Source organism: Spinacia oleracea, chromosome 6 (genome assembly GCF_020520425.1).
Source record: "Spinacia oleracea cultivar Varoflay chromosome 6, BTI_SOV_V1, whole genome shotgun sequence".
Lineage (NCBI taxonomy): Eukaryota > Viridiplantae > Streptophyta > Magnoliopsida > Caryophyllales > Amaranthaceae > Spinacia > Spinacia oleracea.
The window spans coordinates 148,007,368-148,034,792 of NC_079492.1; the positions used below are offsets into that span (position 1 = coordinate 148,007,368).

The following is a 27,425-nucleotide window of genomic DNA, read 5'->3' on the forward strand; positions in this document are numbered from 1 at the left end:
AACTACATTAAATATAAAAAACAAGTGAAATTTAATAATTAGAAATAATCATCAACGACGGAAACCGATGGTTGCTCCACCAATGAGGACAATTCTACAAAAAAAATAAACATTATGTTAGTATTTTACTACTAAAAGTACACAAAAGGAGCAGAAATTTATAATATAAATAAAGAGTAACATAGAAATATATATTACCCTCCTCAATCTTTTCCATTTCAGCAATACTTTCTTCGATAATAAGTGGGCGATTTGCAACACGCAACCAATCTTGTCCGCATATTAAAGCTTCTGCCATAAGTGATGAAAGAGAACTACGAAATTGATCAAGTATCCTTCCCCCGGTGCTAAATGCAGATTCTGAAGCGACTGTGGAAACCGGAATAGCTAATACATCCCTAGCCATAAGAGCAACTATTGGATACCTCTCCTCGGCTTTTTTCCACCATCCTAAAGGATCAAAGCTCTTCCCAATGATATTAGGCTCTCTATCATCCTTTAAATACTTATCCAAATCAGTTTTTTTTTCCAAAACAACTTGTGCACCAACATGCTTCTCAAATTCATAGTCTGCCACATCACGCTCATTGTATACATCCGTATCCATAGAAGCCAAATCTACTACTTCCGAAGGAACAGATACATTTTGAGTTTGAGAAGAAGCATAATGTTCATACAAAGAAGTCAAAGCATCGGAGACCATGCCATACAACTTCGAAGCCTTGTCTAAATCATATTGATCATCTATAGCCCACTTGACATAGAACATTTTACGACGAGGGTCAAGCACAACAGCAATATATAACATCAAATTAATGTTATCCACATTATCCCAATACTTATCATGCTTTTTCTTCATTTTGTAAGCCATTAACCTCTCACCACTATTAGTACTCTCACACTTTCTTTTTATCATTTTGCTTATTGCCACAAGCTCTAGCAAATATTCGTTAGAAGTAGAATACAAAGATCCAGAGAGCCTCAAAGTAGCATCATAAAAAATCTTAAGAAAAGGGAGAAAAGAAGAAGCATGATCCCAATCATAATCAACGGGTACACCAGCTTGTTTTGTTAACTCAGCAACGTATTTACCACCATCAGAATTTTCAAGCAAATCAAAAGCTTTTCGGAAAACCATAGCATAATCCAACATCAAATAAGTGGAGTTCCACCTAGTTTCGACATCTAAACAAAGTTGACGTTTTGACTCAATTTGCTCTTGGTTTACACAATTTTTAAACTTTTGTAATCTTGCAGGAGAAGATCTAACAAACTTCACAGCACCACGAATTTTTTTGATTGAATCCTCACAATCTTTTAAACCATCTTTCACAGTAAGATTAAGAAGATGGGCTGCACAACGCATATGAACATATTTACCATCCAAAACAGTCCCATCCTTCCATCTTTGCAACCTCTTTCTCAAATATTGGACACCTACATCATTTGAACTTGCATTGTCTACTGTAATGGTAAGTACCTTAGTAATTCCCCACTCAAGAAGACACTTTTCAACCGCTTTACCAATTGCCTCACCTGAATGACCACTAATTGGACAAAAGTTCAAAATCTTTTTATGCAATTTCCAATTTTGATCTATGAAATGGGCAGTTAAACACATGTAGGTTAAAGTTTGAGAAGATGACCAAGTATCAGTAGTGAGACAAATACGAGAAGAACACTTGCTCAAATAACTTTTCAGTTTCTTTTTCTCATCTAAAAATACACGATAACAATCTCTAGCCACTGTGAAACGTGAGGGAATGAGGAAGTTTGGTTGACAAACTGACATGAAAAGTTGAAAACCCTCACGCTCAACAACTCTAAATGGCATTTCATCCATTATTATCATCTTTGCAAAAGCTTTCCGAGTATCCTCTTGCTTAAACTTCCAAAAATCTAATTTCCCTTTTTTTTCCCCAGTTACATTTTCACCAACACTGCCATCTCCCATACTCTGTTGACTTTGTTCACTTTGCAAAGAAAGAAGCCTTTGTGATTTATCGATGTTAGGAGGGTATTCTTTACATCTAAGAAGGTGATTTTTCATAACAGATGTGCCTGTTTTAGAGCTACCACAAACATCAGTTGGACAATACACGCATTTAGCTCTTTCTTCTCCATTTTTTATGATCAACTCAAAATGATCCCAGAGCCAAGATCTTTTTTTCTTACCTTTATTTTGAGCACCAGGGTTCGAATTCTCGCTTGCACCCTTTTTATTTGCTTTTTTCATGTCCATCAACCCTTTTCATCAATTTTCTCAAACCATCACATATAAAACGTTAAACCATATTATTAATTTGACTCTATATTTTGTATAAATAAAATAATATTAATCTAATAATTATGTGTTTTACATTAAATAATTGTCCGTAAAAATTTATAGGGCCGAATATTTGTATTTAGCACAGGGCCTCCAAATTGCCGGAGACGGCCCTGCCCCCAGCTTAGAGGTTTGATGAGTTCTCATACAATTTCTTACATACACATGCACCCTGAGTTAACTAAGAATTAGTCTTATTTGCAATACCCATAAGGCCAGCCAAGAGTTGGGCTTGATCCAAATGAAGATGTTTCCAAATCTAAATTTACAACTATACCATTCTCCCCTCCACCGGTCCACCCCCACCACCTAAAATTGGGGCATAGTAAATTAGTAATGCCTAGTTGAGTAGTTGTACATAGCAACATATCATGAGTTATAATGTCTTAAAGCATAGCTGAATGATATGCAAAGATATGACAAACACACACTTCCACAATACTACTTTCTTGTCTCTTTTTGTTCTTGCTACTTTGACCTTTTTTTACTCAAACTCTGACAGAAATCAAATTCTTTGCTTAAACTCTATCAGAAGTCAAACACAACTACTAATGCATGCTTCACTATCCTTCAAGACAATTTACCATACCATCTGAATGTATCATGATCTAGCTTCTAAAAACAATACAAAATTTGATTATAAAAGTAAATAAATAAAACAATTCTTCCATCATAAACTAGGATCCATCAAAATCTTCTCTAAGTTCTAGCTACTTGAAACCTCGACATGACATGCTTCATCAGGCTCTGATTTATCAGTCCATGATTCTGGGACTTGCACCTCATCCCATTTAACCGTGGTTTGAGCCCCAGTAGTCGGTTGGAAATAAGTAGTCTCTCCCAAAGTCGGCTCTTTGAGTGCCTCCGAGCTTAAATCCTCCATCGCCTTACACACTACCCTGTATGTCAATGCCAAAGGTATCCCACCGGTCTTGACATTTAGGGTAAGGACTTTGAACGAAGAACTATCTGTTAAAGAAACTAAAAAACTAGGAAAGCAATTAAAATAGAATGGACCCTGAGATAGATTCGATTCTATAAGTGCTACTACCTCCGTTTCAAAAAGATCTTTACAGTTACTATTTGCACGAACTCCAATATAATATTTAAATACTAATATATGCAATTTCGTATGTGAAAATTTTATAAAAATTTGATGTTCTGAAAATACATCCCGAGACCAATCTAACAAGATCTTACATGTAACGTTTTGATGTATATAATGGCGAGAATTTACGGTCAAAGTTTTTATACTTTAGACACATTTTCCAAAGCGTAAAGAATTTTCTGAAACGGAGGTAATAACAAAGAGCTCTCTAAGTTGGAGTGCCTTGCGTCTCTAAGACACACAACTATTGGACCTCCTAAGCCGTCTCTCATTAGAGGCTTGATAGCTATTTGAACCACAGCCAAGTGCAAAAACCTATGATGCCTCTTGATGAAGCAGTTTAGGACATCCCTAGAAAGTAATTGAAGAGATACATTTTGGTCAATGGCTTTCAAGGTTATGGTTTCTTCAAAATCTTTTACAATAAAGCTTGGGAAAACCCTAAATACTTTTCGCTTGTACAATTGGTCAACATAAATTTTAGGGAATTTCCAACCGTCTAAGTTCTTTTTTACTTGTGTGTTTCCTTCTTCATTAGCAAGCTTAGTAGCCATTGATCTTCCCTGAAAATTTAGTAACACAAAATATTATACTACAAACATACATAGACACAGAAACATTAACAAATTGAAGTTTGACACTTTTGGAACATACTAGACCTGATCAAAAGGCGGGTCGGGGCAGGTTCGGGCCGGGCCGAGGACAAAAAATTATGTCCATTATGTCGGGCCGGGCCGGGCCAAGCTCCGGGCCAGTTTTTTGTGCCCAAACCCCGCTATTTCGAGCTAAAAATAGCGGGCTTTTAAAAATAGCGGGCTTTTCGGGTCAGGCCAAATTTATAACTAAATTTGTCGTTTTACGTTGCCCAAAGCCCGCAATTTTTTTAAGTTGGGGTCGGGCCATGCCCAAAAATCAGCCCGAAATATTCGATCCAAAACCCAATATTTTCGGGCCGGGTTGGGCCCATGTTAATCAGCTCTAGAACATACCAATTTCCACCAACTGCGCGCTTAGCAAGAACTTCGATCAGAATGGCCAAAGGGACTAACACATGAAGTCATGAATCTTGTGTAGTTGTGTTCAATACTTTCGTTGTTTGTATCAAAGGGGTGATAAGAACATTTATAAGGGGAGAAACAAGAGGAGTTCAATTTTCGCAAAAGCACTCTGAATTATTATTGTCCTTGACATCATCATCATTTTAAAGGAATGTTTTGGATCTTTATTTATTTCCATCACAATATTGATTGCCCTCCTGAATTATACAATTCATTATCACATTTATCTCATCCATGAATGTACAATAATTGATAACACCAAACTCACACCCTTGCAATTTATTGGGCGATATCAAATCTTCTACTCTGTATTTATTTAAGGAATGCACTTGTCTTTTCCGGCCGTATTTATTTAAGAGATACACTTGCCATTTTTAGTAACTTATCAACCCTACTATCTAATTAAATAATATATCTACACCCCACCCCCACTCCCTAAAATGACATGGTCCCCACTTATTTTTCTTATTAAAATATCTACTTAACCCCACTTGTTTTATTACTTTATTTCATATCCTAATCAAGTGATAAAACTTTCTAAAACAAAAAGATTTACCTTGTACTTGAGAAATGTTTATGATTGAGGTTGGAGTTCTTTTCCTCCATTGTCACCCCCTCCTGGATTCCCTACAATGGGAGTTTGATTTATATGTAGGTTATCCCATTCTTATCTTGTTTCAACGGATTAATTTCATTCAATTCAGGCATCAATTCTCCTTGTTCTGACAGGATATTCGTCAATCCCCTTAGTTGTATCAAAAGGTCTTGCGTGCACAAGGTGTACAATAAATTTATTGTATACCAAGATCACTTTTACTCATTTTTTAGTAACTTTAACCTAGTTTTGATTAACTTTTATATTAGTAAAAAAAAGTTGATAGATAAATATTTTAAAGGGTTAAATGAATAATTTTATATATTGTTAGTGTTTTTGAAGAAATAAGTTTTATTAAAATAAAAAAAATCACTAAAAAATAGATAACTTTTAAGTATTTTGAGTTAACTTTTACTCCGGTGTATAATATTAATTGTACAACCCTTGTAAATAAGAATTTGTGTAGTCGTATTGAAAAGATCATGTGAATAAATGTTTTCAATACTACAATTTGTTTTTAATGCAAATTGATTACCACAATTGTATATAGAATGAAATATTTGAAAAGTAATTTTATGTCTAAAATGTGATCGTTACTCGTATCCTTACAATAATTGGATGTATTAACTTATGATATTTTTGTATTATTATCAATCAATTCAAATAATTTGATAACTTTATGAAAACATGTTATTGGTGCAATGGACAAAAATAATTTTATTTTTAAGGTAAAATGAAAAGATACGAACTTGTTGTGCTTATAGTTGGCCGAATCAAACCCCTCAAATTATCATCATGCTCCACTTTTTGTAGTTTGAAAAGTGGATAAAATAAAGTCACCAAGGTAATTATTAATAACAAAATTAATCAGAAAAGATAATCATGCATACTAAAAAAAGGTAAGAAAAAGCAACTAAGAGCACAAACACCTAATAATTTTCACATAATGATAGTTCCTTCGAGAGTTAGCGACACCATAACTCTTTCCAATTATCCCAAACCTAAAATAAAATCATTTGAAAATTATTTTTATTTTAGAAAAATCCCACCCTGTATTTTTATTGAAACCGACCTAATTAAATCAAGCACAACTGTAACTCGGTAATAAACAGACGTGTACAGTAAAAATAATGAAAGATAGACGCGTATATGAGCTGTAAAAAAACGACCGAAAAAACCGTTACAAACCTCCAACCCACCGCCATATTCCGCGAAACCACCGCCTTAAAATCTACATAAAACACTCTCACCGGTAAAGTTTTGCGTACAGAACCCTAATCCGTCAATTTTCTCTCTCGTTTCAATTTCCCTAACTCTAACCCTAGAATCTCCGATCAGATTCTAACAATTCCGATCAAAACCCAACCCTAACCCTAGATGATGATTCTTCAATTTGGGGATGATTCTTCAATTTGGGGATGATTCATCCATTCACTAGTTTGAGCCACCGGAACAGTGGAGTAATCTTCCGAAGGACGACAACGTGTTTCATTGGAGCATATCTGGTGATATTTCTCTTAGAAACTACTTTTTCCCGAAGTGAAGATGTTGATCTAAGTCTTCACTTCGGGAAAAATTAGGTTTTTATCGAAGTTTCTTTTATGGTGTTGATGAAGAAGAAGAATAATTAGTAGCAGAAGAAGAAGTTCGCGGATAAGAAGACGCCGACGAAGAAGAAATACTAGGAGTTCGGTAAGCGAAATTTGTACTTCATCTTTTGCAATTTTGGATTAGGATTATGAATAGTGTACCTTTTGCTGTACTGTCTGAATTACATATGAGTGTTGTTAATTTATTATAGTCTGTCATGACTCGTATCATGTTTACAATTTGTCTTGATATTTAGTGAAAAAAGTTGTCTTTTGGGAGTAGTGAAGTAGGAAGCTTTTGATTTAGTCGGTAGATAGATGTTGTAGTGGATTCCATGATTGAGACTTTGTTATGGAGCATAATATATGGCAGATTGCTTGGGCAGAATGGCAGGTTGTACTCTGTAGTTATTTTTGGGAATTAGGAATTCTGAGCTTTACGTATGTTGATGGTTTTTGTGTATTGGATCCTTGTATGTTATCTTCTTATCGGAGAGAGAGGTTGATTTTAGGATAGTAATTTGTGTTGTGAAGAAAGGTTTGAGTGAAATAGCTTGTTTTTTATCAGCCAACTTCTAAATGTTGTCTACATTCGTAAGGGGTGGTGTGAAGTACATCTTTGGGTTAATTTGGTTTGATATATTAGTGTGGCGGGAAATATGCTGGAATGACTACTTACAGTTTTGTTGATTTACATTCTTGGAGGAGTATACATTTATGTGACAAGAGTAGTTAGGGATTTTGAGGTTCTAGGGGATGTGCTTATTTTCTGGTTTATGGAAAGTTCTATTTTGAAAGTTAAACTAATACTTGAAGTAATTCTTGTGAAACATTGCTTATGTTAACTTTGGAGGGGAGTAAGGAAAGTTAAGTTTATTATATTTTGATGGTTTTTGTTCTCTCTGATTTTTTGGGGTCAAAATGATGAGAGGTGTTGAATTTTATGGTGAGAACCCTGTGTAGTGGGGGACTTTGTGATGCCTTAAGCCTACGGGACCTTTTATATGGAAATCAAGATTATATTAGTGGATAAGATGCACAAAGTTGGATGGTATATAGTAAGTTTGAGGGATTTTTGAAACATAGTGTATGAACTAGATTACTCTGCCAGGAAATGTGCAACGGTCTATTGGAAAAGGCTTATGTTGATTGTCTTTTAAAGGAACTAAGTTGTTGTATTTTGCGTATCCTAAAACTATGAGTGGAGAACCTTTTTTTGCATATTAAGAGAATCCGAATAGCTAAGTTATGGACTCGATAATTCTGCCAGGAAATGTGCAAAGGTCTATTGGAAAAGGCTTATGTAGATCAACTGTCTTATAAAGGAACTAAGTTGTTGTGGTTTGCGTATTCTAAAGGTATGAGTGGAAGATCTTTTTGCGTATTAAGAGAATCCGAATCGTAAGTTATGTTTGTTGTTAAGGTAGTGTTCACTAGTGTTACGATCTTTGGCTTAATTTGATTATAGGTTTCTGTCTGTCCGGAATAATATCGGAGTGACCACTGACATTTATATTATATTTTCAAGGGATATATTTATGTTGTGATAGTAGATGGTGTTTCTGAGGTTCTAAGAGCTTTGTTTGTTATGTGGTTTACAGAAAGTCTATTTTGAAAGTTGAAATCATACTTGGAGAAAAGATGGGGCTTTTCAGGTTCAAGGAGTTGTGTTCATTTTGTGGCCGGTAGAAAGTCTATTTTAAAAGTTGAAAGCATACTTCTAGAAAGTCATTGGGAGGTCGTTTATTTTAGACCACTTTTGATAGCAATATCGGAAGATAAGTACCTTAAGTCGGATGATGTTCTTGTACATGATTTTTGGGTCCAAATTATGAGAATTGTTGACTTATGGAGGAAATGTTATATTGTGAAAACAGTTAATTGGAGGAGTAGATGAGATCATTTTTATGGGAAGAGTGCAGTGAGTGAATTGATGAATAGTCCGCAAGTTGGAAGCTGTACAATAAGTTAAGGATTTTACCCTGGAAAGAGTTTTAGGAGTCGAATTACCTATAGTATATTTGTTAGTTGTGCCAAGGTGCTGTTATAAAGGTGGTAATGGAAAAAGCTTGCTAAGAATCTGTCTTTTAAGGGGTATATATGGATTGCTGTGTTATGTCTGTTCTAAAGGTACAAGTGGAGAAGTTAATTTTTTCAGGTAAACGATATCGAGGTTGCTAAGTTTTGTAGTCGGGGGTGGTGGGTTGTTGTTGTTTTAAGATCTTTGGGTTATTTGATTTGAGTCATTTGACACTTTTACAAGTGATTGGAGTAACTTCTTATGGTTACGTTGATTTTTTTTTTCCGGAGCATACATTTATTTGACGAGCGTAGGTAGGGCTCTTGAGGTTTTAGGGTCGTGTTCATTTTCTGGTTTATGGAAAGTTCTACATACTTGGAGTAGTCCTTGTGAGTCGCCTGTTATGTTTACTTTTGAGAGGAACATGGGAGATCAAGTCCAATATGTTTTGATGGTTTTTTTCTGTGCTTTTATTGGGTCAAAATTATGGTAAGTGTTGACTAGAGGAATGAGTGTCATGTTCAGAACATTGTGTATTGGAGGAGTTTGTGATCACCTTAAGCTATGCCATCTTTTAATGGAATTAGTGAATGTAAAAGCATAATATTATAAGAATATGGGTGAACAAAGTTGGAAATTGTGTACTAAGTAGAGGGGCATTATGATGGACGTGTTATAGTGTATTACCTGAAAATTATGCCAAGAAATGTGCTTTTAACAGTTAAATTGGAAAAGGCTTGTGTAGATTAACCAACTTCTGAAAGGAAAAACTAGGTTTTTGTGTTTTGTCCTGTTAAAAAAAAAAAAAGGACAGTTGTATTTTGCCTTCACCAAGGCTTTTATGGAACATGAAGAGAATCTAGATCGCTAAGTTTTGTTTATTGTTGAGGAGGTGGTTGGTAGTTGTGCTATGGTCTTCGGTTTTATTTGATTACAGGTTTTCTGATATTTAACCACTTACGTTTATATTAATTAGTCTATATTTTCATGATCTATTTATATGTGTGAAAGTTGAGTTCTAGGAGTTGTGTTATATTTGGTGGTTTAGGAATATTCTATTTCCAACGTGGAAATCAACTTCGAGTAAGTCTTTGAGACATCGTTTATTTTTTACTATTTTGATAGGTTTATTGGAAGTTTAGTTCCATTAATGATAGTTTTGTGTTGCATAGGATATTTTGGTTAATAATATTGAAGTGCTGGTTTAAGGAGAGAATGTTATATCGTGAATAACATTGAATGGAGAAGTTGATATGAACTTTTGAATGCAATAGATGAAACATGTGACTATAATGATGGATAATATAGGTGGACAAGTTGGAAGTTGTATTGTATGAAGATTATACTATGTGTGGGTTGCCTCTTTATAGATTAAAGGAAATTTGAATTGCTAAGTTTTGCTTTTCCTGAAGGTGGTGGGAAGCAATAGTGTTGACTATAGGAGGGAACAAGATCTTTTGAATGGAATGAAATGAGTGACTATATTAGATGATATAGGTGAACAAGATAGAAGGTGTATGCTTAGTAAGGGATTTTGTTCTGAAAGGATAATAATAGTAAGGTGTTGCTATTAAGTTCTGTGGAAAAAGTTTGGTTTGTATTAACGGTCTTTTGAGGGGAACCTGCACTGTTTAGTTTTTGTTGTCCTGAAGGTATAAGTGGAGAAGCTTTTTGAAGTAAGGGGAATCCTGGTTGTTAAGTTTTGTGTGTTTAAGGTGGTAGTAGTAGTTGTGTTATGATCTTTGGGTTTATTTGATTGAAATTTCCAGTTTTTGAGGAATATGGTGATTTTTTTGAGAGATGAAAGAACGAATTTGTGCTAAATTTTGTCGTACCCGAGGGTTCACAAATTTACTTATTGGGATAGTTAAATCAGTTAGCCGACCCCAAATCATTTTGGGACTAAGGCTTTGTTGTTGTTATTGTTGGATAGTTAAATTTTCAACAAACAAATTGGATAAAATTTCGATCTCAAGCTGGGAGTTCTTTTGAAGTGATTGCATATAATTTTATTGATTCGTAGTATTTGAGGATGCATTTATGTCGAGAGTAGATGGGATTTTGAGGGTCTAGGGGATGTAGTAATGGAACGTTCTGTTCTGGAAGCTGAAGTCATACTTGGAGTGATCTTGTGAAGACAATATTTATGACAAGAAACTTTTGTTAGGAATATGTTAAGGCAAGTACATCTATTATGGTGGTTGAAGTGTGTAGTAATATTTGAAAGCGGAAGTCATACTTGGAGTGATCTTGTGAATACAACTTTTATGACAAGAAACTTCCGTTAGGAATATGGGAAGGCAAGTACCTCTATTATGGTGATGAGAGGTGTTGTCTTAAGAAGGGATAGTTATGTAAAGAACGAATTGTAATTGAGGATGTTTGATACCTTAATCTTTGAGATCTTTATAATGGACTGTATGATAGATGTTAATTAATACTACTATTATTGACGATATAGGCGCACAAGCTGGAAATTGTTTAGTAAATTGAGAAACATTTTGAAGGATTTATGGGTCTTAAGTGTTTCAGTTATATTGCATAACATATAGCCAAATAATTTGGTATGTGCTATTGTAAGGTTTTAGGGGGAAAGATCTTGTTTTAAATTCACTGACTTCCAAAGGAAATCCAGGTAGGTTTTTTCTTTTTTTGTGTGTGTTCTAATGGTGTGAGACACTCAAGTGGAAAACATTTTTGCAGATTAAGTGACGTCTAAAGGAATCTTGGTTACAGAGTTTTGTGTGTTCTGTAGGCATGAGAGGATAACATTTTTTGCAGATTATAAGAATTTGGATTGCTTAGTTTTGAATGTTCTGAAGGTGTGGGAAGTTGTGTTAAGATATTTGGGATTATTGATTTGAGGCATCAGCTTGACAGGAAATATTTTGGAGTGACAAACTGACACCTTACATTTATGTTGATCTATATTTTTGGAGTGTACATGCAAGTTACGAGAGTGGATGGGGCTTTGACGTTCTAGGGCGGTTTCTAAGTAGTTGTTTAAAGATCTTTGCGTTCATTTTATTTCAGGCTCAGACTGACAGGAACTTGGAGTTACTACTTAAATTTATATTATTTTATATATATTTTCAAGATATATTTATGTTGTGGGAGCTTCAGAGGTTTCTAGGAGCTGTTTTTCAAAAGATGAAATCATACTTGGAGCATATCTTTGAGACGTCGTTTGTTTTAGACTACTTCTGAGGGGAATTTGGGAAGTTAAGTTCATTAAGTTCTAATGGTTTCTATTGAACATAATTTTTGGGTCAAAATTATGAGGTGTAGACTTAAAGAGAGAATGTTATAGAACATGGATAAGTAGATGAGATCTTTTGAATGGAATGAAGTGAATGGATAAGTAGATGAGATCTTTGAATGGAATGAACTAAACACGTGAATCTAAAACATCACAGGAATCGGGATTGCAAGTGTTCTATGTTCCAAAGATGGTGGATAGTAATTTTTCTAAGATTTTGCATTTATTTGATTTGAGGTATTAGTTTGACAGGATATATATATTGGATTGACTACTCACAATTATGTTGATTTATGTTTTTGTACATTTATATTGTGGTGCTAGAAGGGACTTTGAGGTACTAGGGGCTATTTATTTTGTGGCCTACGGATTTTTTTTTTCCCCAAAATTAAAATCATACTTGGAGTATATCTTGTGAAGAGCTTTATTTTAGTTAATTTTTGAGTGGAATAGAGGAAGTTATATATGTTTTGAAGGTTCGAATTTGTGTTATTTTGGGTCAAAATGACTAGTGCGTTGACTGTGTACATGGTGTTGGGTCCGGGAACACAATGAAATTGAGGATTTTGTGTTACCATCTTTGAGATCTTTTGATTGGAATTAGTGACCATATTAATTGAAAATATAGGTGCACAAACTGAAGTTTTAAAGTAAATTGAGGAATTTTTCCTGGAGGATTTATGGGCCTTAAGTGTTTTAAGTAATGTGTATATCTTGATTATTATGTCAAGTAATGTCCTCTCTTAAAAGGTTTTAGTGGAAAAAGCTCTCGTATGTTAACTGACTTTTAATGAGAATATGGGTTGCTGAGTTTTGTCTGTTGTAAAGGTAAAAATGGGGAAAGCTTTCTGAAGCTTAATGGAAAAAGCTGCTATGTTTTGCACGTTATGGAGGTGGTGGGAGCATCAGTTGTGTTTAGATCATTAGGTTGTATTAGTTCGAGGTTTTTGTTTTGACAGGAATATGATGGTTTGTTTGAGATATCAAAAAATTGTTTCTTTTGCTAAATGTTGTCTTAGACTAACCGTGGGACTAAAAAATTACTTATTGGGATGTTCAACTTATACCACACTCTTCCATAAACAAACTCTGACGGGATGACAGTTCCGGTTACAAGCCAAGGATTACTTTGGAGTGGCCACTTACATTTTTATTGATTTGTACTTTTTGAGGATGCTTTTATGTTTTGGCAGTAGATGGGGATTTTGAGGTTCTAGGGACTAGGGGTTGTATTAATTTTATGGTTAAAGAAATGTTTCTGTTTTTCAAAACTGAAACCATACTTGGAGTAAAACATGTGAGGCATCTTTTGTAATATTCAACTTTTGAAGAGAACATGGGAAGCCAGAATTCATTTGTCTTGGTAATTGGCAGTTCTTGTCGTGTGTGATTTTTGTGCCTAAATGACGGGAGGTGTTGACTTTAGGTGGGAATATTTTGTTGTGAACACAATCAAGGATTTTATGACCTTAGGGCAAAAAGGGCATGATGGAGGGAGGTTAAAACCTCTGCTTAAAGAGTTTGCCTAGACGGGAGGAGGCCAGTCCAGGCTTGCCATAAGAATAATCTAACGTTAGGAAGAGTCTGACACTTCCAGATTAAATTAAACTCTTTTGCTCGATTTTCATCAAACAAAACAGATCATTCTAGGCTCTTTTAAAACAAAATTTATCTTTTCTTACATACCTAGTGACTGGCTTGTCAGGGAGATAGGTATAAGGGATGGGAATGCATTCTATAGACTTAACAGTAGAAAGCGGAGGGGTACGCACAAATTTTCAAAATACCATTTACCCACAACCCAATTGCAAGACTTAGTAAAGGAGTCCCAAGGGTCTCTAAGACCCCTCTAGATGAAAGAGTCCTTCTTAAAGCTAAAGGGGCAAGCCCGACTGTAGAGGTATTTGGCAGAGATAATCCGGGCAGCCATGTTTGAGGGGAAAGAGGCTAACCTCTTGTGAGCACTATTTAATGGAGGAGTTTGTGATATCTGAAGCTATGGAACTTTTGAATAGGAAATTGAGTATTTTCTTGTGGAAGGGTGTAGCGTGTTTGAGTATTATATTGGAGTGACGGCCACTTATAACAGTGCTTTTAACCTTTTGTGGATGTATTGATGTCTCTTTTGAGGTTCTAAGGACTTTGTTTATTTGGTGGTTTTGTGGAAAGATCTATTTTGATGAGTGAAATCATACTTGGGATAACTCTTGTGAGCGATGTTTATCTTGGCCAATTTCGGGAGGAATACTAGTGAAATCATTATGTATTGATTGTTTTCGTAGTATATTTTTTGGTCAAAATGTTGATAGTTGTTTTCTTAAGGAGGGAATGTTATATTGCAAATGGGAAACATGATTGAAGAGTAGGTGAGATCTTTGAATGGAACGAAAGACTATATAAATGGATCATATGGTGAACAAGTTAGGAACAAGTAAGGTCTTAGTGGAATAAAATGGTTCTGAACAAAGTAAGTTGCTAAGTTTGGTATGTTCTAAAGGTATGACTGTATGAGTGGAAAAGATTTTTTCTGATATGGGAATCTAGGGTAGCTTTGTTTAATTCCAACCGTGGTGGGTATAGTTGTGTTATGGTCTTTGGGTTAATTTGATTTCAGTTTCACATGAACATGATTATTCGATTGAGAGATAAAGGAACAAAAGTTGTGCTAAATGTTTCCGTAGCCTAATGTGCGGGGTTCATAATTTACGTAGCCTAATGTGCGGGCCCCATAATTTACTTATTGGGATACCCCCAACTTTATACTTCCCTTCCCTATAAGATAACTCAGTTTTTGTGAAGTTTTCAATTTCAAGTTGAGAGTTCTTTTGCCACTTACATTTCTATTAAATTGTAGCTTTGGAGGTTGCATTAATGTTGCAAGAGTAGATGGAATTTTGAGGACTTAGGAGAGGTGTTATTATTATGGTTAATGGAAAAATCTGGTTTGAAAACTGAAATCATACTTGGAGTAATCTCATGAAGACATCTTCTATGGCAGGAAACTTTTAAGAGAAATATGGGAAGGGAACTACATTACATTTGTTAAGTACATTTGTTCTGTTGAGGGTTGTGTGTGTGTGATTATTGGGTCTAAATGATGAGAGGTGTTAACTTGAGCAGGGATTGTTACATTGAGAACACAAAGTAATGAAGAATTTGGTGATACCTTAATCTTTGAGATATTTTGAATGGAATGAACGTAATTGTTGACTATATTAATTGATAATATAGGTGAACAAGCTGGAAATTGTTTAGTAAATTGAGAAATATTCTGGAAGTATTTAGAGGTCATAACTGTTGTTTTGATAATTGTTCAGAGTAATATGCTTCTTTAAAAGTTTGTGTGGGAAAAATCTTGTTGTAGATTAACCAACTTCTAAAAGAAAGCCAGCTGCTTTTGTGTGTGTGTGTGTGTGTCTTCTAGAGGTAGGAGTGGAAAACCTTTTTGCTGAGTAAAAAAATCTGAATTAAAATTTTGTATGTTCTGAAGGTGGTGGGAGTAGTTGCATTATGATCTTTTTTGAGCTTATTTCATTAGAGGTATCAGATTTACGAGTATTTTTTTTTAGGATATATTAAATGTGGCAATGTTGTGGTTTATGGAAAGTTACTACTATAACTGAAATCATATTTGGAGAAAATCCTGTGAGTCGTCGTTATGTTTTGAGATGTTTTGAATAGAAATGTAGAATGAATATGGGAAGTTAAGGTCATTGTACTTCGATAAGTTTCTATTGTTTGCGTTTTTTTTATTCGAAATGATAAGAGGTGTTGACATAAGGATGGAGGCTATAAAATGCACATGAAGGGAGAAGTTTGTGATATGCTAAGCTATGGGATCTCAGGTTGTGACTGTATCAATGTATAAGGTGCCTAAGTTGGAAGTTGAATAGTCAATTGAGGATTTTATTCTGGCAGGGTTTATAGTGTATGACTTGATACGTTTTTGAAGAAGTGTCATTTTTTAACAGTTAGTGTGGAATAAGTTTCTTGTAGATTAACCAACTCCGAAAGGAAATTTAGGCTAGTGAGGTTTTGTGTGTTTCGAAGTATGAGTGGAAAACCTTTTTGTACTTCAAAGGAATTCACATTGGTATGCTTTTTGTGTTCTGAAAGTGGGGGCAAGTGTTATGATCTTTGGGTTTATTTGATTTTGAGGTTTCAGATTGGCAGCAGTTAATTGGAGTGGATCCACCTACATTTGATTGAATTATTTATGTGAGGGTATTTATATGGTGTGAGAGTGATGGGGATTTTTGGGCTATGTTCATTTTGTGATTTTGGAAAATTTTATGTTGATGATTGAAATCATACTCCGAGTATATATTGTGGGACTTCGTCTATTTTTGGCCACTGTGAGAGGAATTGGCAAGTTCAGTGTATTATGAAATTGATGGTTTTTGTTGGTGTGTGTTGTGGATCAAAATGACGAGAGTTATGAACTTAAAGAAGTGAATGTTAATTGCGAACATAATGTAATTAATTGAGCAGGTGAGATCTTTTGAATGGAAGGAATGAAATGAGCAACTATTTTAATAGATTGAATGTGCACAAATTGGAAGTTCTTAGGTAAGTTGAGGATTTTATTCTGGAAGTATTTATATGTATCAAGTGCTTTAGTTATAGTGTACAATATAGATATTATGACATGTAGGTGCTATTAAGAAGGTCTTAGTGTGTATTATCTTTTGTTAGGAAGTAAGAGTGGAAAAGCTTTTTGTAGATTAAGGGAATCTGTGTTGTTAAGTTTTGTGTGATCTGAAGGTATGAGTTGAAAAACTTTTTGCAAATGACGTGAATCTGGATTTCTAAGTTAAGGTAGGTGAGCGTGTTGGTGTATTTGGTTTAAATTTTCAGTTTGACAGGAATATGAGGTTTTGTTTTGAGGTCAAGTTAAAGTTTTGGCTATAAATGTTATCATAGCTTGATGTGCAGGGTTCATTAATTTACTAATTGGGATATCCAACTTTGTGCCAACATTCCCCATAAGAAAAATCAAATTGGATAAAAATTACAGTTCCGAGCGGAGAAGGGTTTCGGTGTAATTGGTGTGAGCAGTTGTATTATTGATTTATAGCTTTTGAGGATGCTTTTATCTTGTGGAGTAGATGGGGATTTGTGTTTCCTAGGGGTTCCTAATTTGTGGTTAATGGAAAGTTTTGTAGTGAGAATTGTAATCATCTTGTGAAGACATCTTTTATGTCGCACAATTTCTGAGAGGAATGTTGAGTACATTTTTTGATGGTGGTTGTGTACTTTTTTTAGGGGGGTCAAAATGATTAGATGTGTTTATTTAAGGAGGGAATGTTTCGTTTAGAACACTTCGAAATGCAAGATTTTGTGTACCTCAATCTTTGAGATCTTTTGGGAGGAGTGATGGAACGTATTAATTGATAATATAGGTGCACAAGTTGGAAGTTGTAGTGTTCGACTTTCTTCAATTTATAGATTTTGAGGTTCGTGAGGCTTAATCTTGTGAAGACATCTTTTGTATTAGGCAACTTTTGAGAGGGATATGGAAAGCCAAGTGCATTATGGTTTTTCTGTTGTTGTTGTGGCAGTTATCATGTTATTTATATGTTTTGAGTGTACATTTATTAGATGGGTCTTTTGAGGTTCTTTTGTGGTTTATGTAAAATTCATTATGAGATCTTTGACTCAAAATGACGTGGGGTGTTGACTATAGGAGGGAATGTTATGTTATGAACACGGAGTAATTGAGATCTTTTGAATGGAATGAATGAAATGAGTGTATAATAGATGATAATAGGTTAACAAGTTAGAAGTTGTATGCTTAGTCGGATTTTGTTCTGAAAGGACAATAATACTGAGTAGTAAGGTGCTGCTATAAAGTTCTGTGGATTATATTAACTGTCTTTTGAGGGGAACCTATTCTGCTTAGTTTTTTTTATGTTCCGGAGGTTTAATCGGAAAGCTTTTTGAAGTAAGGGGAATCCAGGTTGCTACGTTTTGTGCGTTTAAGGTGGTGGTAGTAGATGTGTTATGATCTTGTGTTTTATTTGATTGAAAGTTCATGTTTTACAGGTATATGATGATTCTTTTGAGAGATGAAAGAACAATTTTGTGCTAAATTTTGTCGTACTCTATGTGCGGGATTCACAAATTTACTTATTGGGATATCTGACTTTCCATAAACAAATTGGATAAAAATTCGGTTCCAAGCTGGGAATTCTTTTGAAATGACCACTTGCATTTTTATTGATTCGTAGTATTCAGGGATGCATTAACGTTGAGAATAGATGGGATTTTGAAGGTCTAGGTGCTGCATGAATATTTCGTGGTTGATGGAAAGTTCTATTTTGGAAGAAAGTCATACTTGGAGTGATCTTGTGAAGACAACTCTTTTGGCATAGGAAACTTTTGTTAGAAGTATGGGAAGGCAAGTACATCTGTTTTGGCGGTTTTTGTGTGATTCTGGGTCCAAATGATTAGAGGTGTTGGCTTAAGAAAGGATAGTATGTGGAGAACACTCCGTATTCGAGGATTTTAGATACCTTAATATTTGAGATCTTTTTTAATGGACTAAATAAAATCTTTTACGTAGTACTATTGTTGCTCGGTAAATTGAGAAATAAAATCTTTTACGTAGTACTATTGTTGCTTGGATGGTTTATGGGTCTTAAGTGTTAATAGTTATATTGTACAACACCATATCCAGATAATTTTGGCATGGGTTATTTATTTTACGAGGTTTGATGGAAAGATCTTGTTGTAAATTCACGGACTTCTAAAGGAAATCCAGGTAGCTGTATTTTGAGTGTTCTAGTGGTGTGAGACTGTGAGTGGAAAATCTTTTTGCAGATTTACTTCTAAAGGGAATCTAGGTTACAGAGTTTTGTATGTTCTAAACGCACGAGCGGGAAGACTTATTTTTGCAGATAATAAGAATTTTGAGTTGCTTAGTTTTGAATGTTTTGAAGGGCTGGGAAGTAAACGTGTTAAGATTTCTCTTTGGAATTACTGATTTAAGGCATCAATTTGACATGAATATTTTGGAGTGGAAAATCACAACTTGCTGGTATGAGTGGGTAACTTTTTTGCGGAATATAAAACTTGGGTTGCTTAGTTTTGTGTGTTATGAAGGTGTGGGAAGTTGTGTAGTCTTTGGGATTGTTGATTCGAGGCATCAGCTTGACAAGAAATATTCTGGTGTGGCAATCTGAGAGCTTACATTTTATGTTGATTTATATTTTTGGAGTATACTTGTACGTTACGAGAGTAGATGGGGCTTTGAGGTTCTAGGGCGGTTGCTAAGTTTTATGTGTGAAGGTGGTGTTTAGTAGTTTCTTTTATGTTCTTTGGGTTTATTTTATTACAGGCTACGGCCTGACAGGAACTTGGAGTGACTACTTTGAATTTATATACGAAGTATTTTTTTTTTTGGCAATTACTTAAATTTATATTATTTTCAAAATATTGTTGTGGAAGTAAATGGCGCTTTGGAGGTTTTTAGGAGCGGTGTTTTCGAATGATAAAATCATACTTGGTGTATGTCTTTGGGACGTCATTTGTTTTAGACTACTTCCGAGGAGAACTTGGGAAGTTAGTTCATTAAGTTTTAACCTGAGATTATCGCGGTTTTCTGATTTCTGAAAATGGAAGGCAGAAATCAGAAGAGTGAAATATTTCAGAAGATTGTCAGAACATAACACAATGACTTTTGTTTTGCATGATGAAATTTTTGCTATTCTTTTCTGTTGTGAAGTGGAAATTTTTGAATAAATGTATCTGTTACAGACTTACAGGTGATCTATTTGACTCGATTTCATATACGACTATCATAAGATTGTGATTCTTTTACTAGATAGCAATAGTTTTGTTTAATTCAGATGATTCTTTTCTGTGATGATCTTCTGAAGAAAGTAATTCTGAAGTCTCAAATGGATTGCTGAACTGCTGGTTTTCTGGTGCAGTAATTCCTAGAGCAATGAATTGCTCTTTTTCCTGCCTAGACTTGCATTACTTTGTTGCTACAATTGCCTGATTTTGATGATATGTACGTGGAATGGTAAAGACTAAACAAGTAATATACGTACGATCTATGTTGCATGGATTTTTCATTTTACCTCAAATATCTGTGCCGGATCCTCAACACTCTGACATGGATATGGACACTTTGACACTTCATTTTAGACCAAAATTATGCAACTTTTTCACAAAATTGTCGTGTCGAACACTTGGACACATATTCTCCCGAAAGTGGAACATGGAGGGGATATGCAAGGAAATTCAAAGTTTACAACATGTTTTTTGACCTTAAATTATTACCTTACATGATTTGAGAAACCGTTTAAAGGATTTAAAGCCGTAAACTTTAACTAGTTAGTTACTCCAATTTGCAAGCGAGTAGACTAACCAAACGCCACAAACTTAAATTGATTAGCTTATTATTACTTCGTATTTTTTTATCCAAATGAGCCACAATAAAGGTTTTACCGTTTACAAAAAGGACAAAGATAGTTAAATTACCTTTACCACCATTTTTATTGTACAACAGGTCCAGTGTATCTTTTCACTGCTCTGCAATTTACCAATGTTGCTAACAACAAAATAATCTTTTTCTAATTTTTATACCAAAATAAAAAAAAAATCTCCAAAGTTAATTTCTTTTAAAAAGTCCAAATTTGCTAAATGCCTAAAACACAGTTTCAATTTGATAGCAATTCAAATTTTCAGACAACTCCCACTTCAAAATTTGAGCGATTGCAAAATTGGGATTTTCCCAACAAGTTTTGACACTTGCTACATCTTCAGATTGCAATTAAGGTGCTGCCTGCTTATTCTCTCTCTTCAAATCCCAGGATGAACCAAGAACAAAGCTCCCTTGTTCTACAATCTTCCTCCAACTTCTCACCACCCGAAGGTACAATCTTTCTGTGATCTCCTCTCTTCAATTTCAATTTCAGTGGATTTCATTTTTGAATCAATCAAACAATTCAAACAATTAAAAAATAAATGCAGGGGTGAAGTTATCGTATGGAACAGCAGGGTTCAGAGCAGATGCAACCCTGCTAAAATCAACGGTGTACAGGGTTGGAATCTTGGCTGCTTTAAGATCAATCCAAACCAAATCTGTGATTGGATTGATGATCACAGCTTCCCATAATCAAGTGTCTGATAATGGCATCAAAATTGCTGACCCAAATGGTGGAATGTTGTCTCAGCTTTGGGAACCCTTTGCTGATTCCCTTGCCAATGTTGCTGATCCCTTTGAACTTGTTCAGGTTTCTCTCCCTTCATTTTTCAACAGTTATTGGAGTTTTGGGTTTTGTTTATTTTGTCAATTCTCACAATGTTGGAATTCTGTTCAATTGTTTTTAATTTTGAATTTGGGTTTGATTTGAACTATATACAACCGGGTGCACCTTCTAATTTGTGGGTTTGATGAATATCATGTTACCTGAAGTTTTATTTGAGATTGGAGTGTCTTTGAGAATACCCTTCATCTATCTCTATGTTACTCGAACTCAGTACTTGTGTCAGACACGGGTATGTGTCCAAGTAATAGACTCGGCTAGTTATGAAAGACACTTTCTATCTGTGTTTTTGGTCCAAGATGAAGTGTTAAGTGTTGATACCTATTTTGTGCTTCTGGACCTGATACGGGTGCTTGAGATGAAATGAATGAGTTACTAATTTACTATTAGTACTTACTAACATAGTGTTACCTAATTCTCTAATTACCCCCACAAACAGCAAACTGAAAAGACGAATTACAACATGAAAATGGTACAATTTTGGTCTAACTTAGCAACGTAGGTAACGAATTGCGATCCCGTACCCAGTCTCATATTAGCGAATCAGGTAACAGTGGATCAGCCTCATGGTTGTGGAAGTTGTAATGCTTGATTTTGTTGGACCTATCTTTCTCTTTTCTGGTTGTTTAAGGCAAAGAATAAGATAGAATCATTGCTGCTATTTTGTTGGTCGCTTGCATTGCTTGTATTCTATTGTTGAAAATAGGATTGCATCGAGTATAAATTTGTTACTACCATCTTGTTTAAGTGAGAAATTTGATTTTGAAGCAAGAATTTGCTGGTTGTGGGTTGTGCTGAGTTTAATTCACTTTCCGAAACAGCTTATTAGTGATTTTGTGAGTAAGGAGATCATCCCGCTTGATAATGTCCGTTCAGCAGAGATCTTGCTGGGAAGAGATACTCGTCCCAGTGGAGAATATCTCCTTGAAGCTGCAAAGCAAGTAATACTTTTCACTTTATGGGCTTTTGGTTGTTACACTGATGCTAATTCTGTAGTTATTTGAATGGTCGCCAAAGTTCTAAATGATAGCCGATATTTTAGGATAGTATTTGTGTGTGAGAAGGTTTGCCGTGAAATAGCTTGGGTGTTTTTTTCAGCCAACTTCTAAATGTTGTCTACATAGTAAGGGGTGTTGTGAAGTCAATCTGGGTTAATTTGGTTGATATATTAGTGTGGCGGGAAATATGCTGGAATGACTACTTACAGTTTGTTGATTTACATTCTTGGAGGAGTATACATTTATGTGACAAGAGTTAGTTAGGGATTTTGAGGTTCTAGGGGATGTGCTTATTTTCTGGTTTATGGAAAGTTCTATTTTGAAAGTTAAACTAATACTTGAAGTAATTCTTGTGAAACATTGCTTATGTTAACTTTGGAGGGGAGTAAGGAAAGTTAAGTTTATTATATTTTGATGGTTTTTGTTCTCTCTGATTTTTTGGGGTCAAAATGATGAGAGGTGTTGAATTTTATGGTGAGAACCCTGTGTAGTGGGGGACTTTGTGATGCCTTAAGCCTACGGGACCTTTATATGGAAATCAAGATTATATTAGTGGATAAGATGCACAAAGTTGGATGGTATATAGTAAGTTTGAGGGATTTTTGAAACATAGTGTATGAACTAGATTACTCTGCCAGGAAATGTGCAACGGTCTATTGGAAAAGGCTTATGTTGATTGTCTTTTAAAGGAACTAAGTTGTTGTATTTTGCGTATCCTAAAACTATGAGTGGAGAACCTTTTTTTGCATATTAAGAGAATCCGAATAGCTAAGTTATGGACTCGATAATTCTGCCAGGAAATGTGCAAAGGTCTATTGGAAAAGGCTTATGTAGATCAACTGTCTTATAAAGGAACTAAGTTGTTGTGGTTTGCGTATTCTAAAGGTATGAGTGGAAGATCTTTTTGCGTATTAAGAGAATCCGAATCGTAAGTTATGTTTGTTGTTAAGGTAGTGTTCACTAGTGTTACGATCTTTGGCTTAATTTGATTATAGGTTTCTGTCTGTCCGGAATAATATCGGAGTGACCACTGACATTTATATTATATTTTCAAGGGATATATTTATGTTGTGATAGTAGATGGTGTTTCTGAGGTTCTAAGAGCTTTGTTTGTTATGTGGTTTACAGAAAGTCTATTTTGAAAGTTGAAATCATACTTGGAGAAAAGATGGGGCTTTTCAGGTTCAAGGAGTTGTGTTCATTTTGTGGCCGGTAGAAAGTCTATTTTAAAAGTTGAAAGCATACTTCTAGAAAGTCATTGGGAGGTCGTTTATTTTAGACCACTTTTGATAGCAATATCGGAAGATAAGTACCTTAAGTCGGATGATGTTCTTGTACATGATTTTTGGGTCCAAATTATGAGAATTGTTGACTTATGGAGGAAATGTTATATTGTGAAAACAGTTAATTGGAGGAGTAGATGAGATCATTTTTATGGGAAGAGTGCAGTGAGTGAATTGATGAATAGTCCGCAAGTTGGAAGCTGTACAATAAGTTAAGGATTTTACCCTGGAAAGAGTTTTAGGAGTCGAATTACCTATAGTATATTTGTTAGTTGTGCCAAGGTGCTGTTATAAAGGTGGTAATGGAAAAAGCTTGCTAAGAATCTGTCTTTTAAGGGGTATATATGGATTGCTGTGTTATGTCTGTTCTAAAGGTACAAGTGGAGAAGTTAATTTTTTCAGGTAAACGATATCGAGGTTGCTAAGTTTTGTAGTCGGGGGTGGTGGGTTGTTGTTGTTTTAAGATCTTTGGGTTATTTGATTTGAGTCATTTGACACTTTTACAAGTGATTGGAGTAACTTCTTATGGTTACGTTGATTTTTTTTTTCCGGAGCATACATTTATTTGACGAGCGTAGGTAGGGCTCTTGAGGTTTTAGGGTCGTGTTCATTTTCTGGTTTATGGAAAGTTCTACATACTTGGAGTAGTCCTTGTGAGTCGCCTGTTATGTTTACTTTTGAGAGGAACATGGGAGATCAAGTCCAATATGTTTTGATGGTTTTTTTCTGTGCTTTTATTGGGTCAAAATTATGGTAAGAGTTGACTAGAGGAATGAGTGTCATGTTCAGAACATTTTGTATTGGAGGAGTTTGTGATCACCTTAAGCTATGCCATCTTTTAATGGAATTAGTGAATGTAAAAGCATAATATTATAAGAATATGGGTGAACAAAGTTGGAAATTGTGTACTAAGTAGAGGGGCATTATGATGGACGTGTTGTAGTGTATTACCTGAAAATTATGCCAAGAAATGTGCTTTTAACAGTTAAATTGGAAAAGGCTTGTGTAGATTAACCAACTTCTGAAAGGAAAAACTAGGTTTTTGTGTTTTGTCCTGTTAAAAAAAAAAAAAAGACAGTTGTATTTTGCCTTCACCAAGGCTTTTATGGAACATGAAGAGAATCTAGATCGCTAAGTTTTGTTTATTGTTGAGGAGGTGGTTGGTAGTTGTGCTATGGTCTTCGGTTTTATTTGATTACAGGTTTTCTGATATTTAACCACTTACGTTTATATTAATTAGTCTATATTTTCATGATCTATTTATATGTGTGAAAGTTGAGTTCTAGGAGTTGTGTTATATTTGGTGGTTTAGGAATATTCTATTTCCAACGTGGAAATCAAACTTCGAGTAAGTCTTTGAGACATCGTTTATTTTTTACTATTTTGATAGGTTTATTGGAAGTTTAGTTCCATTAATGATAGTTTTGTGTTGCATAGGATATTTTGGTTAATAATATTGAAGTGCTGGTTTAAGGAGAGAATGTTATATCGTGAATAACATTGAATGGAGAAGTTGATATGAACTTTTGAATGCAATAGATGAAACATGTGACTATAATGATGGATAATATAGGTGGACAAGTTGGAAGTTGTATTGTATGAAGATTATACTATGTGTGGGTTGCCTCTTTATAGATTAAAGGAAATTTGAATTGCTAAGTTTTGCTTTTCCTGAAGGTGGTGGGAAGCAATAGTGTTGACTATAGGAGGGAACAAGATCTTTTGAATGGAATGAAATGAGTGACTATATTAGATGATATAGGTGAACAAGATAGAAGGTGTATGCTTAGTAAGGGATTTTGTTCTGAAAGGATAATAATAGTAAGGTGTTGCTATTAAGTTCTGTGGAAAAAGTTTGGTTTGTATTAACGGTCTTTTGAGGGGAACCTGCACTGTTTAGTTTTTGTTGTCCTGAAGGTATAAGTGGAGAAGCTTTTTGAAGTAAGGGGAATCCTGGTTGTTAAGTTTTGTGTGTTTAAGGTGGTAGTAGTAGTTGTGTTATGATCTTTGGGTTTATTTGATTGAAATTTCCAGTTTTTGAGGAATATGGTGATTTTTTTGAGAGATGAAAGAACGAATTTGTGCTAAATTTTGTCGTACCCGAGGGTTCACAAATTTACTTATTGGGATAGTTAAATCAGTTAGCCGACCCCAAATCATTTTGGGACTAAGGCTTTGTTGTTGTTATTGTTGGATAGTTAAATTTTCAACAAACAAATTGGATAAAATTTCGATCTCAAGCTGGGAGTTCTTTTGAAGTGATTGCATATAATTTTATTGATTCGTAGTATTTGAGGATGCATTTATGTCGAGAGTAGATGGGATTTTGAGGGTCTAGGGGATGTAGTAATGGAACGTTCTGTTCTGGAAGCTGAAGTCATACTTGGAGTGATCTTGTGAAGACAATATTTATGACAAGAAACTTTTGTTAGGAATATGTTAAGGCAAGTACATCTATTATGGTGGTTGAAGTGTGTAGTAATATTTGAAAGCGGAAGTCATACTTGGAGTGATCTTGTGAATACAACTTTTATGACAAGAAACTTCCGTTAGGAATATGGGAAGGCAAGTACCTCTATTATGGTGATGAGAGGTGTTGTCTTAAGAAGGGATAGTTATGTAAAGAACGAATTGTAATTGAGGATGTTTGATACCTTAATCTTTGAGATCTTTATAATGGACTGTATGATAGATGTTAATTAATACTACTATTATTGACGATATAGGCGCACAAGCTGGAAATTGTTTAGTAAATTGAGAAACATTTTGAAGGATTTATGGGTCTTAAGTGTTTCAGTTATATTGCATAACATATAGCCAAATAATTTGGTATGTGCTATTGTAAGGTTTTAGGGGGAAAGATCTTGTTTTAAATTCACCGACTTCCAAAGGAAATCCAGGTAGGTTTTTTCTTTTTTTGTGTGTGTTCTAATGGTGTGAGACACTCAAGTGGAAAACATTTTTGCAGATTAAGTGACGTCTAAAGGAATCTTGGTTACAGAGTTTTGTGTGTTCTGTAGGCATGAGAGGATAACATTTTTTGCAGATTATAAGAATTTGGATTGCTTAGTTTTGAATGTTCTGAAGGTGTGGGAAGTTGTGTTAAGATATTTGGGATTATTGATTTGAGGCATCAGCTTGACAGGAAATATTTTGGAGTGACAAACTGACACCTTACATTTATGTTGATCTATATTTTTGGAGTGTACATGCAAGTTACGAGAGTGGATGGGGCTTTGACGTTCTAGGGCGGTTTCTAAGTAGTTGTTTAAAGATCTTTGCGTTCATTTTATTTCAGGCTCAGACTGACAGGAACTTGGAGTTACTACTTAAATTTATATTATTTTATATATATTTTCAAGATATATTTATGTTGTGGGAGCTTCAGAGGTTTCTAGGAGCTGTTTTTCAAAAGATGAAATCATACTTGGAGCATATCTTTGAGACGTCGTTTGTTTTAGACTACTTCTGAGGGGAATTTGGGAAGTTAAGTTCATTAAGTTCTAATGGTTTCTATTGAACATAATTTTTGGGTCAAAATTATGAGGTGTAGACTTAAAGAGAGAATGTTATAGAACATGGATAAGTAGATGAGATCTTTTGAATGGAATGAAGTGAATGGATAAGTAGATGAGATCTTTGAATGGAATGAACTAAACACGTGAATCTAAAACATCACAGGAATCGGGATTGCAAGTGTTCTATGTTCCAAAGATGGTGGATAGTAATTTTTCTAAGATTTTGCATTTATTTGATTTGAGGTATTAGTTTGACAGGATATATATATTGGATTGACTACTCACAATTATGTTGATTTATGTTTTTGTACATTTATATTGTGGTGCTAGAAGGGACTTTGAGGTACTAGGGGCTATTTATTTTGTGGCCTACGGATTTTTTTTTTCCCCAAA

At 34.8% G+C, this 27,425-nt stretch overlaps 1 protein-coding gene across 3 annotated transcripts; it reads left to right on the plus strand.

The window, feature by feature from the left end:
• The first annotated feature begins 6,232 nt into the window (after window positions 1-6,232).
• On the plus strand, window positions 6,233-22,260 carry LOC130462481 (phosphoacetylglucosamine mutase). Of its 3 annotated transcripts, none has more exons than XM_056830769.1 (4): window positions 6,233-6,779; window positions 20,778-20,839; window positions 20,938-21,200; window positions 22,055-22,260. In XM_056830769.1, exons 2-4 carry the CDS (start codon window positions 20,779-20,781, stop codon window positions 22,235-22,237), a joined length of 507 nt encoding a protein of 168 aa, XP_056686747.1. In that variant the 5' UTR covers window positions 6,233-6,779; window position 20,778; the 3' UTR covers window positions 22,238-22,260. The 3 variants fall into 3 exon arrangements, with proteins under 3 accessions (XP_056686747.1, XP_056686746.1, XP_056686745.1); XM_056830768.1 differs by having other exon boundaries at window positions 6,236-6,779; window positions 20,653-20,839; XM_056830767.1 differs by having other exon boundaries at window positions 6,240-6,779; window positions 20,731-20,839.
• The last annotated feature ends 5,165 nt before the right edge of the window (window positions 22,261-27,425 follow it).

Excerpts from the sequence above, each read along its gene's own strand:
- LOC130462481 (XM_056830769.1), top strand. The coding sequence starts at position 20,779 with ATGAACCAAGAACAAAGCTCCCTTGTTCTACAATCTTCCTCCAACTTC. Across the intron at positions 20,840-20,937 it reads CAACTTCTCACCACCCGAAG|GGGTGAAGTTATCGTATGGA; the intron begins GTACAATCTTTC and ends AAATAAATGCAG. Across the intron at positions 21,201-22,054 it reads ATCCCTTTGAACTTGTTCAG|CTTATTAGTGATTTTGTGAG; the intron begins GTTTCTCTCCCT and ends TTTCCGAAACAG.